Source organism: Dermochelys coriacea, chromosome 3, assembly GCF_009764565.3.
Source record: "Dermochelys coriacea isolate rDerCor1 chromosome 3, rDerCor1.pri.v4, whole genome shotgun sequence".
Lineage (NCBI taxonomy): Eukaryota > Metazoa > Chordata > Testudines > Dermochelyidae > Dermochelys > Dermochelys coriacea.
The window spans coordinates 196,481,748-196,491,817 of record NC_050070.1 but is presented as its reverse complement, the minus strand read 5'-3'; the positions used below and the strand labels follow the sequence as shown (position 1 = coordinate 196,491,817).

The following is a 10,070-nucleotide window of genomic DNA, read 5'->3' as shown; positions in this document are numbered from 1 at the left end:
GGGGGGTGTGGGGGAGGCCGGTCGGCCCCGCGCCCCTGCCCGCCGCCGGCTCTCTGGAGCTCCCCGGGCTCGTCCCCGCGCTCGGCCGGGCTTTGCCGGGGGCGGGGAGCGGACCCCAGGCTCAGCGCACGGAGGGGGAGGGGCTGGGTGCGGGCTCGGGGGCAGAGCGGGGAGCCCGGGGGCGGGGGCAGGGGCGTGCGGCGGTAGCCCGCATCCTGCGCTGCCATTGCCCAGGCGGCTGTCAGTCAGGCGCGGGGCGGGGCGGCCGGGGATTGGCGGCGGGGCTGGTTACGCACTGGCCTCGCGCGCACATACAAGGGTAGGGCCGGGGAAAGGTGATCAATCCTCACCAGGCTGCGCTGCCAATCACCTGCGCGCCCGGGCCGGACCGCTCCTGCCGCCAGGTACACGCGCCGGGTTCGGCCCCGGGCTCCGCGCGCCGGGACCCCCCCGGACCGCCCCCCCCCCCCCGAAGTTCGCGCGGGGCTGCGGAAGAAAGTACCAAGGCGCAGCCCCCGCCCCGACTGGCAGAGCCGGGCCGGGGGGCGCCAGCTGCCAACCCCGGGCCCCGGCGCCGCTGGCCGGGGAGCCGAGCCGGGAGCCCGCTTGGCGGCGGTGCACTGGGAGCTGCGGGGCAGGTGAGGCGGAGGCGCCCCGGGACCTGGAGGGGGACCCCGTGGGCAGCGGCTGAGCCCGGCCCGTTGAGGAGCCCGGGCCGCCCCCTTTGCAAGTCCGCTGCGGAGCCCCCAGGGCAGCCCGGCAGGGTCCCGCGCGGGGGTGGCGAAGCCCCGCACGGTGATGGTGATGGGGGGGGGGGGGGCTGGGGCTGTTTGATTTAAGCTGAAGGTGAGCGCACCCCCCCCCCCCACGCCCCGGCTCTTAGCCTCCTGCAGCGCCTCGCCTGGCCTCACCCCTCCCTGGGATGGTGACACTGCAGGACTGGCAAACAAACTTACATAACGACTGCATGGGCCACATCGCTCCCGGCTCAGCCCGACGCATCTCCAGGAGCCTCCCTGGCGGCATCTGCTCGGGCCGGGGCTGGCCTGGCCTGGCCTAACGTGCTGGCTTCAGTGGTCCGTTTCCAAGCCCCGGATCCGTTTCGAGCCCCTCTCCCTTGGTGCCTCTGTTTGCACGGCGTGGTCTTAATTCCCTCGGACGGAGAGGCGCGGGTGCTTACAGTTAGGGGGGTCTCTGGGAGGCTAGGTCGGCCTCATTCAACCCCTCATGGCCCGAGAGGTTAGGATACTTTGCAGTGAGGACTAGGTCGAGTCGGGAAAGAGACTATATGGAGAAGTAACGATAGGCCTCTTTGGAAACCTCCTGTAAACGTATCTGAGCTTTTTCCAAGCTGCTAACTCAACCGGATGTATTTAATTTCCACACAGACACTCAAAACGAAACTAGAGGGGATCCCAGTGTCCAAATGCAACAGGTTAGCCTGGGAGCTGGGAGACAGAGGTGCTGGTGCCATGGGGGGGGTGTGTGTGTGTGTGTGTGTGTGCGCGCTTCTGCTTGAAGTGCTTTCCATCCGCCACAGAGTTTACACTTTGGTGCACTGGCTCTCAGCACCCCCCGCGATACAAATTGTTCCAGCACCCCTGGAGGATGCAAATTAATTTGGAAATAGTCTTAGTAGCGAAAACAAACAGCCCCCCCTCCCCTTTTAATCATTCTGGTGTAAATACAGGAAACTCAGCTGGAGGCAACGTGGCCCTCAACACAATTAAAGTTTCTAGCTGGTGATTAATCGCGATTAGAGCCGCCGCCATCTGTTGCTAGGTGGATTTAGGATTTTGTTTCTTTGGTTTGTCTCGTCTAATTTTTCTCGAGGGGTAATGAGGGTTCTTGGGCGTCTGTGGACCGCGGAGAGAGATGCCCGGGTCTGGAGACGGGATCAAGGTTGTGGATTTTACCTGGAGACCTCGCTGCGAGACCAAAACAAATACAGTCCAGCGCCCGGGATCTCCGCGGCCCTGCTGTAAATTCTTTACATCAGGGGAATACGGGCGAACAGCAAAAACCAAATCTAGAATTAGCAGGAAAGCGGGAGGAGAAGTGTCCGAGTTGGCACTTCTCGGAGCCCTGTAATGGCTCCCAGCAAGGCATGGCAGGAAAGAAACTTTGGCAATTTCTCGTTTTATTTATTTACAATAAAATCCCTAGTGAGAGACCATGGGGAACCCCCCCCCACACACACACACACACGTTGTGCCTTTCGGTAAATTTGTTTCCGTCACCCCTACGGGAGAAACCCCCTGGAATATGTATTTCAAAGTGACTGTAAATCGGTTTGTTTTTTAACTACTCGCCATTTCTAATTAAAATGTCCCCTTCTGTTCGCTCTTAAATTAATTATACGTCCCCCTTTTGGTATCTCGTTTTGATTTCTAATCCAATTATCTTTTTAAATAATTGCTTTATCTTCCCCCCCCCCATCAGTTGTATTGTGCCCCCCTCCAAGCCCCACGGCGATTGTATGTTAATGTGGCTCTGCTTAAAAAACCTCCCCGCGCTCGACCCTGGCACTTTCTTATTTCACTTCGTTTGGGAGGGGTATGGCCATATTGATTCGCGCCCCCCCCCTTCTCTACATGCGCAAAAACTTTAAAACCATAATAACTGACAACGAAAAGGGGGGAAACTTTCGATTTTATTTGCATGACAGGATTTTTTTTGGCGCAGAGCGAAATAAAGCCCCGTTTGCGGCGAGCAGGAGGCTTTTTAGGCTGTGCGCTTACGCCTCTCTTTGCGCCCCAAACGATTTCATTTAATGCACAAAAAATAATTCCAACTTCCCTACGCTTTCGATTATTTGCAATGTTGTTTTTTAAATTGTATTTCTTTGCGCTTGATCTGCACCGCTCTGGTCTGGCTCTAAAACTCCGAATCCCAACTGTTTGTTGTGCCCTGGAAGCAACCTGGCTTGTCGCTTCCGCTCCGAAGAGCTGCTGATGTTTGTCTGGTTTTGTGTGTTTTTTTTTTTTCTTTTTTTGTTTTTCTTTTAGGGAGCGGGGAGTCTCTCCTGCGCCCGGATTTTCTGCCATCGCCTGGAAGAACCAATTTTGTGACTTCGAGAAATTTTAGACTTTATATATAAATTGGGGAAAATCTTTCCAGCTTTTAGCATGATGTCTTACCTCAAACAGCCCCCCTATGGCATGAATGGGCTGGGGCTGACCGGACCTGCTATGGACTTACTGCACCCCTCGGTGGGCTATCCGGGTGAGCATCAAACCGCTTTAATTTCCTTTGCCCCGAAACCAGTCAGGTTACACTGCTTAACTGGGACAAGTTTGTACCAAGTCACTTTTCTCCTGTCTTCTTGCAACGAATATGAGAGCAATGGGATATTTCTTCCACTCTAAGACTGTGCTTTTCCAAAAATACCTGGGTACATTTTGAAAAAAGATTTAAAAGAACAAATCTGCTCGTTAGATCCTTTTTTAAAGTAATTTTTACTCTCAAAATTAACGTGGGCGAGAATCAACAGGATTTAATAGAGAAATCTCCTTCCCGCGACAACTAGTTTTTGTAGGATCAGATAAGAAACTTGAAAAGTTTAAATTTCTCTCTAATTCATGTGCGCTTTTTTTTTAAAAAACAGTGGGGAAACTCTTTCGAATAGTTAACTTTATTTTAAAAATTAATTTAATGAAACTTGTACCAAACTCCACGGAGGTGCTGCACTGTTCCCAGCTCGGCGTGTTCCTAACTTGTGTTATGATTCTCCCCCGCTCGATTTTTTTTCTTCCTTGGATTGTAACTTAAACACACAAACAAACCCTGAAAACTCCCCTCCGGGGTCTTGCGGAGGCCGCTGTGCAATGGTCTTGTGTATGGATTGGGGGGTCGGAGGGGGGGGTCGCAATCCGCTTTGCGTTCCCCGCCGGATTTTGCCTCGTCAGTTTCACTTCGGCCTTAACTTTTGGAGCCCATTTGCTTGCTCGCATTTCCGCCCCTGTCTCCGGCCTCTTTAAAAACCATTTTTCGGAATCTCCCTTCCCCATCCTAATGCCACGAAGCCTGGCTTCTGGGGAGCGTTGAAACGCTACATAAACACACTTGGTATAATTATAGACTATGCAGTTTTGCTGGGAGGAAGAGATCGGGGGGCGGTTTCTCTGATATTAACCGGTATTTAATTGCCAAATTAGTTTTTCCCTCCCGGCCCTGCTCCCAAGCACCGGTTTCTTTTCTTTGAATGATTGGGTGTGAATCCTGCTAATACCCCGATCTGTAGCAAGGGGCTTGCAGGGCCCGGCTCCGCGCCCCGGCCCGGGAGATTCTGCAGTGGGGGGGGCCTGTGTGTCTAACCCGCTTGTTTCTGTCTCTCCCGGGTCCTGCAGCCACCCCTCGGAAGCAGCGGCGGGAGCGCACCACCTTCACCCGCTCGCAGCTCGATGTGCTGGAGGCGCTCTTCGCCAAGACCCGCTACCCGGACATCTTCATGCGAGAGGAGGTGGCGCTGAAGATCAACCTGCCCGAGTCCAGAGTCCAGGTCGGGTACCGTCTCTCCCGTCGCCGGGCCAGCAGCTCTCCGGCCTGGGGCTGGGGAGGTAGAGGGAGCCCCAGTGCAAACTACCTGGGATGGGGGAAACTTCCTGGGCGCACCTCCGCTGCCTGCCGGGGGGCTGGGGCACGGCTGGGCTGGGACGCAGGGGCTGGCTAACCCGGGTGCCGGAGCCTTGCCTGCTGCACTGTCCAGCCCGGGCCCCTTCTGCCGATGAGCTCCGGCAATGGCCAGCCCAGAGGCGGAGAGGACACGTTCAGGCCCTAGATCCAACGCCCGGAGGGGCAGGGACCTGGCCAGACCCACCTTCGAGCCGCTCCCAGCGCGGCCTGCCCTCCCGACCCTGCTTCGGGTTGGGGGGGCCCCCAGCCTGCGACCCGCTCCAGCTCCCTGACTGCTGCGGGCAGGGACAGGCGACTGCTGGAGCCCCGCACTGGGCTGGCTGTCGGGGGGCCGAGCCACGGGGCTTGCCCGCCCTTCTGCGGCCCTGGGTTTGCGGGGAAGAGGAGAGGCGCAGCCCCCGGAGCTGGCCGCGGCCGAGGCGCGTTTGAGGAGCCGGCGTGGATCATTCAGGTCCAGAGGGGCGATTTTATTCCTGGCTTTTGGAGGCCTTTCCCCGGCTCTGCTCTCCGGCCGCCCCCAGCAACCCCTCCCGCGCCCTGGAGCCGCTTGCGGCCCCTGCCTGCGCTAGGCGGGGAACAGGGTCCCCCCCACCGCGCTGGCCTCGGGCTCCGCGGCCGCGCAGCGCCCTGCCCCCTTTACAATGGGAAATCGGGCCGCGCGGGGGGGAGCTCGCCAGCCTGCCCAGGGTGCCCCTCGCGGCATAAAGGCAAATCCGGTCCCCCGCGCCCCCAGCAGCGCGGGCCCCGGGTCTCTCTGCAGGTGCGGGCGGGGGGCAGCCCTGGCCAGGGCGATCCAGCCGCAGTCAACCCCGGACACCCCCCTGGAGCGGCGCCATCCCGCCCCCGCATCTCGCCATGGGCCCGCCGGCCAGCCCGGCCCCGGTGACTTTTTGTGGCTGCAGCCTCGGGCGCGGGCCCTGGGGATGGGGTGTGGAGGATGCTTTAAAAACCAGCGCCCGGCCTGGGCCACGTGGGTGTGGGGCAGGGGGCAGAGCCCGCAGGCAGCTGAAGGGGACGGGGGGTGGCAGGAGAGGGCGGAGGCGGGCCTGTTACCTGGCCACGGCAGCTCCACGGGGGGGCTCCCTGGCGCCGCGTTTGGCCCAGGTTCCAGCACCGGGGCAGGGGCAGAAGCAAACTCAGCCCCCGAGAGTGCAGTGCCCCCCCACCGCCACCTCCCAGCTGCCAGACCCGTCTCTGCAGTGTGGGGCCGGGCTGCCCCTCTCCCGAGCAGGCTGTGACAGCGGCGGGGTGGGGGGGGGAGTGAGTCTAGCTGTGGCCTGGGCCCCTAGCCCTGGCTAATGGGTGGGAAGGGGGCCGTGCTCCGCCTCTCTCGCGGGAGTGGGGGGCTGGTTTTTCCGGTAGGCTCAGTGAGGTCCCCTTTGCTGTGCCCCAAGCCCCTGAGCGGGGGGAGGGACACGGGGGTGCTGAAATTCCTGGGGTGTCGGTCACTATGTCCCTGCTCGGTGCTGTCCTAGCCACGGAGCCGGGCTGCTGTGCTGGGGGCTGATCCGCATTGGGCCCATTTCTCTGCGGGGGAGGGAGCGAAGCTGGGCTGCGGGAGTTGGGTGCTGTGACCAAAGCTCGTTGCTGCTGGGGCCTGCGTCGGGCAAGGGGTTGAGGTGCTGGTTGGGGAAGAAGGATGCTGGGGGGGAGCGGGGTGCCGCCGGAGTGCTGGGCGCTGGTGGGGCCGGTATGCCTTGTGGGCTGGGGGGCTCTGGAGGATGGCGGGGAGAGCTGGGGATAGTGCAGCGGTGAGCTGCCGGGGAATGGGTAGGCTGGGTGCTGATGGGTTTGTTCTTCCTTGCAGGATGGGTGGGGTATAATGGGGTGGTCCTGGATGCCGAGGGCTTCAGTCTCCTTTGCAGGTGGGGAGCTGGCTGCTCTGCTGGGGAGGCCGGGGGGAAGCTGTCTGAGCCCGGGGGGAAGCAGGTACTGCTGGATCTGCTCTCCCTGCTAGCCCCGGGGGTGGGTGAGGAAGCTGGGGGTTGTGCGGGGTTTAGTTTGGAAGCCGGCTAATGGCAGGGGAGCTGCGGGTAGTGAGGAAACTCGACGCTAACGTTGTTTTCCCTTGTAGGTGGGGCGTGGGTGCTGGGCGTGGGTGCTGGGTGCTGGGCGTAGGCGCTGGTTGGCAGGGACAGTGGAGGAGCTGGCAGTCAATGGCCCATCTCTCCTGGCAAGGAGGGGGATGGGTCCTGTGTGTGAGTCTTATGGCTGGGAGGTGTGGGAGCCTGGGGGATGGAGTTGGGGTACAGGGGAAGTAGGTGTTGGTGCTCCTGGGACTCGCAGCTGGTGGATGGGTGTGGGTGCTGGGAGATGTGGCTACTGGGTGGTTGGGTGTGGATGGGTGCTGCAGGGGCTTTGTGTCGGTGGATGGGTGCAGGTGCTGGAGGGATTGGGCACCAGTGAATTGCTGTGAGCGCCCAGGCCTGTCTTGCATGCTGGTGGACAGCTGTGTGTGCTGGTGCATGTCTGGGAATGCTGATAGCTGTCAGGGGTACTGGTGGATAGTGCTGGGTGCCAGTGAGTGGCTATGGGCTGGTGGAAGGCTATGCATGCCAGGAGCTGTCTGGGGTTCCAGTGGGTGGGTCTGGATGTTGGTTGGGGTGCTGGTGGATGGGTATGGATGATTGGAGATTGGATGCCAGTGGCTATGGATGCTGAGTGAAATGGGTGCCAGCAGCTGGCTATGGGTAATGGTGGCTGTTCATGGTGCTTGGAGGCTGGGTGCTGGGGGATGGCTGTGGTGCTGGGGAAATGGGTGTTGCTGGCTGTTCAGGGCACATGGGGGGTGGGGTGGGGGATACCTATGGGTTCTAGGGGAAGTGGCTGTTAGGATGCTTGAGGATTGGCTACAGGTGCTCGGACTCTGGATGCCAGCAGAGGGTTATGGGTGCTTGGGGACTGGGTGCCAGGGGCTGGTTACAGGTGCGGGGGGGTGCTGGGTGCCAGCAGCTGGCTATCTGTGCTGGGGGGACTGGGTGCCAGCAGATGGCCATGGGTGCTGGGGGGCTGGGTGCCAGTGCCAGGGGCTGGCTATGTGGTCTGGATGCCAGGGTGTTGGGGGGGGGGGATGTGTGCTGGGGGCCAGAGGCCAGTTATGGGCGCTGGGCTGGGTGCCAGAGCCGGGGCTGGGGCAAGTGGGTGCCGGGGGCTGGCTGCTGACAGCTCGCTCTCCCCGCAGGTCTGGTTCAAGAACCGCCGGGCCAAGTGCCGGCAGCAGCAGCAGAGCGGCGGCGGCGGGGCCAAGAGCCGGCCGGCCAAGAAGAAGCCGTCCCCGGCGCGGGAGAGCTCGGGCTCGGAGAGCAGCGGCCAGTTCACGCCCCCCGCCGTCTCCAGCTCGGGCTCGTCCTCCTCCTCCAGCTCCAGCTCCTCGGGCAGCGCGGCGGCGGCGCTGGGCAACCCCGCGGCGGCGGCCGCCTCCATCAGCGCCCCGGCCTCGTCCATCTGGAGCCCGGCTTCCATCTCCCCGGGCGCCGCGCCCTCGGCCGTGTCGGTGCCGGAGCCGCTGCCGCCCGGCGGCGCGTCCTGCATGCAGCGCTCGGTGGCCGGCGCCGCCTCCGCCTCCTACCCCATGTCCTACGGCCAGGGCGGCGGCTACGGGCAGGGCTACCCGGCGGCCCCCTCCTCCTCCTACTTCGGCGGCGTGGAGTGCAGCTCCTACCTGGCGCCCATGCACTCGCACCACCACCCGCACCAGCTCAGCCCCATGGGGCCCTCCTCCATGGCCGCCCACCACCACCACCCGCTGGGCCAGGGATCCGGCCACCACCACCACCACCACCAGGGCTACGGCAGCACGGGGCTGGCCTTCAACTCCCCCGACTGCCTGGACTACAAGGAGCCCGGCGCCGCCGCCTCCTGGAAACTCAACTTCAACTCCCCCGACTGCCTGGACTACAAGGACCAGGCCTCCTGGAGGTTCCAGGTCTTGTAGGCAGCGCCCGGCTCGGCCCGGCCCGGCCCGGCTCCCCTCTGGCCTCTTGCTACGTGAGAAACAATGGCCTTCCTCCTGGCCCAGCCTGCGCCCACCGCTGGCGCCCCTGCTCCGGAGCTGCCGTCGGTGTTTCCTTCTCCCGGGCAGGACTGGGTCTCCATGTCCCATGGTCACCCTTCATCATCCCCGACCAAGAGCCCCCCAGCCCCTGGCTCAGGGCGGCTGGCTGAGATCTGCTGCTGGACCCTCCCCAGTAACTCGTATTTATTCCTTCTCCGCACCCGGGATTATTCCGTCCGGTGGGTTGATTTTTAACACCAAAGGCACACAGACCGGAAGAGGACTTCGGGGCGACTCCCCTTCTCGATTTAAAAAGAGGCGCCTTAGAGACACAGACTTTTCTCCCTCCTTCCCCCCCCCCCCCCCGCAGGCCGGCCCCTAGGTGTTCGACTCAACTCTCGAACTCCCTGTGTCGAGGGCAAGGCAGGGAGTGGAAGCTCCCTTTACACCCTGCCCCTGCAGACCCTGTCAACAGCTGTCTTTTGACTGTGGAGAGCCTCCGGGCCCTCGCCGTGGGATTGCCCAGCCTCTTGCTGCCGCAAGCAGCAGGAATGGTGTAAATATTCGGTCCGTTCCAGGGACCCGTATTGTTTTTTAGTTGATGTTATTGGGTTGAAATTTATCTTGAGTTTAACACGCAGGAAATTGAACTAAACAAAACTTCTCTCTGTCCAACCCCCCCTTCAAAAATAAAAAAAAAAAAAAATCTTCGGGCGGGGCCAGTCCAGATTCCCAGCGCTGCCTCTTTCCTCCCTTGGGGGTACTTCTTCTGGCGAATCAAACCCACTCCAGTGAGGAGAGGCGAGGAGGGCAGGCGATCTCGGATGGTGGTTTGGGGAACCGCTGTAAGGAGTGGGGAGGGGGAGCTGGGAAGGCTAGGGAGAGGGGGAAGGAAAGGCTTGTCCAGCGGATCCGCAATCCAGATCCAGTTTACAGACCCCCCCCCAAAAAAAAAAGAGGGGGAAAAAAGGGCAGCTCAAATTCCCTCCCTTTTAGCCCCCTCGGTTTGTCTAGTGAGTTTTTAGTGCATCGGCCCTAGCCAGCCCCGCCTGCGCATCTGTCTCAACGATGGGTTTTAGCCGCTTGCCCCTCGGTGGAAAAGGCATTTGTAAATTTGATTATTACGCCGTGATCCAACACGTACCTGTTGAAATGTAAGGCAACTCCTCCCCCTTTACCTACATAGTCCTATAATAAAATACAAACTAATGAAGCCCCTTGTCTGTGTCATACTTCCGAAGCGGGGCCCCTCGGCAAAGCCTCCCGTAGCTTCAACTTCCGCGGAGCATGCGAGGGCAGGTTGATTTTTATTTACCCAGTGGGGAGGGCGCGCTGGCCCCTGTGCACTTTATTTCACTGAGCTGCCTTTTAATAGCCATAATTGGATTGGCTGCCACTCAAAACTTTGGTGGGTTCCAGACAGGGGAGACGGGGTGAACGC

At 60.9% G+C, this 10,070-nt stretch overlaps 1 protein-coding gene across 2 annotated transcripts; it reads left to right on the top strand.

Moving 5' to 3' along the window:
* The first annotated feature begins 306 nt into the window (after positions 1-306).
* On the top strand, positions 307-9,842 carry OTX1 (orthodenticle homeobox 1). 2 transcript variants are annotated; one of them, XM_038397884.2, is made up of 5 exons: positions 321-404; positions 1,389-1,435; positions 3,009-3,225; positions 4,350-4,501; positions 7,817-9,842. In XM_038397884.2, the coding sequence occupies exons 3-5, from the start codon at positions 3,129-3,131 to the stop codon at positions 8,567-8,569; spliced, it is 1,002 nt and encodes a 333-aa protein (XP_038253812.1). In that variant the 5' UTR covers positions 321-404; positions 1,389-1,435; positions 3,009-3,128; the 3' UTR covers positions 8,570-9,842. The 2 variants fall into 2 exon arrangements, with proteins under 2 accessions (XP_038253811.1, XP_038253812.1); XM_038397883.2 differs by lacking the exon at positions 1,389-1,435 and having other exon boundaries at positions 307-404.
* The last annotated feature ends 228 nt before the right edge of the window (positions 9,843-10,070 follow it).

Bases quoted from the DNA above. Each gene is read 5' to 3' on its own strand.
- OTX1 (XM_038397883.2), top strand. From the start codon at position 3,129: ATGATGTCTTACCTCAAACAGCCCCCCTATGGCATGAATGGGCTGGGG. The intron at 3,226-4,349 runs GTGAGCATCAAA...CGGGTCCTGCAG, and splicing joins CCCCTCGGTGGGCTATCCGG to CCACCCCTCGGAAGCAGCGG. The intron at 4,502-7,816 runs GTCGGGTACCGT...CTCTCCCCGCAG, and splicing joins TGCCCGAGTCCAGAGTCCAG to GTCTGGTTCAAGAACCGCCG.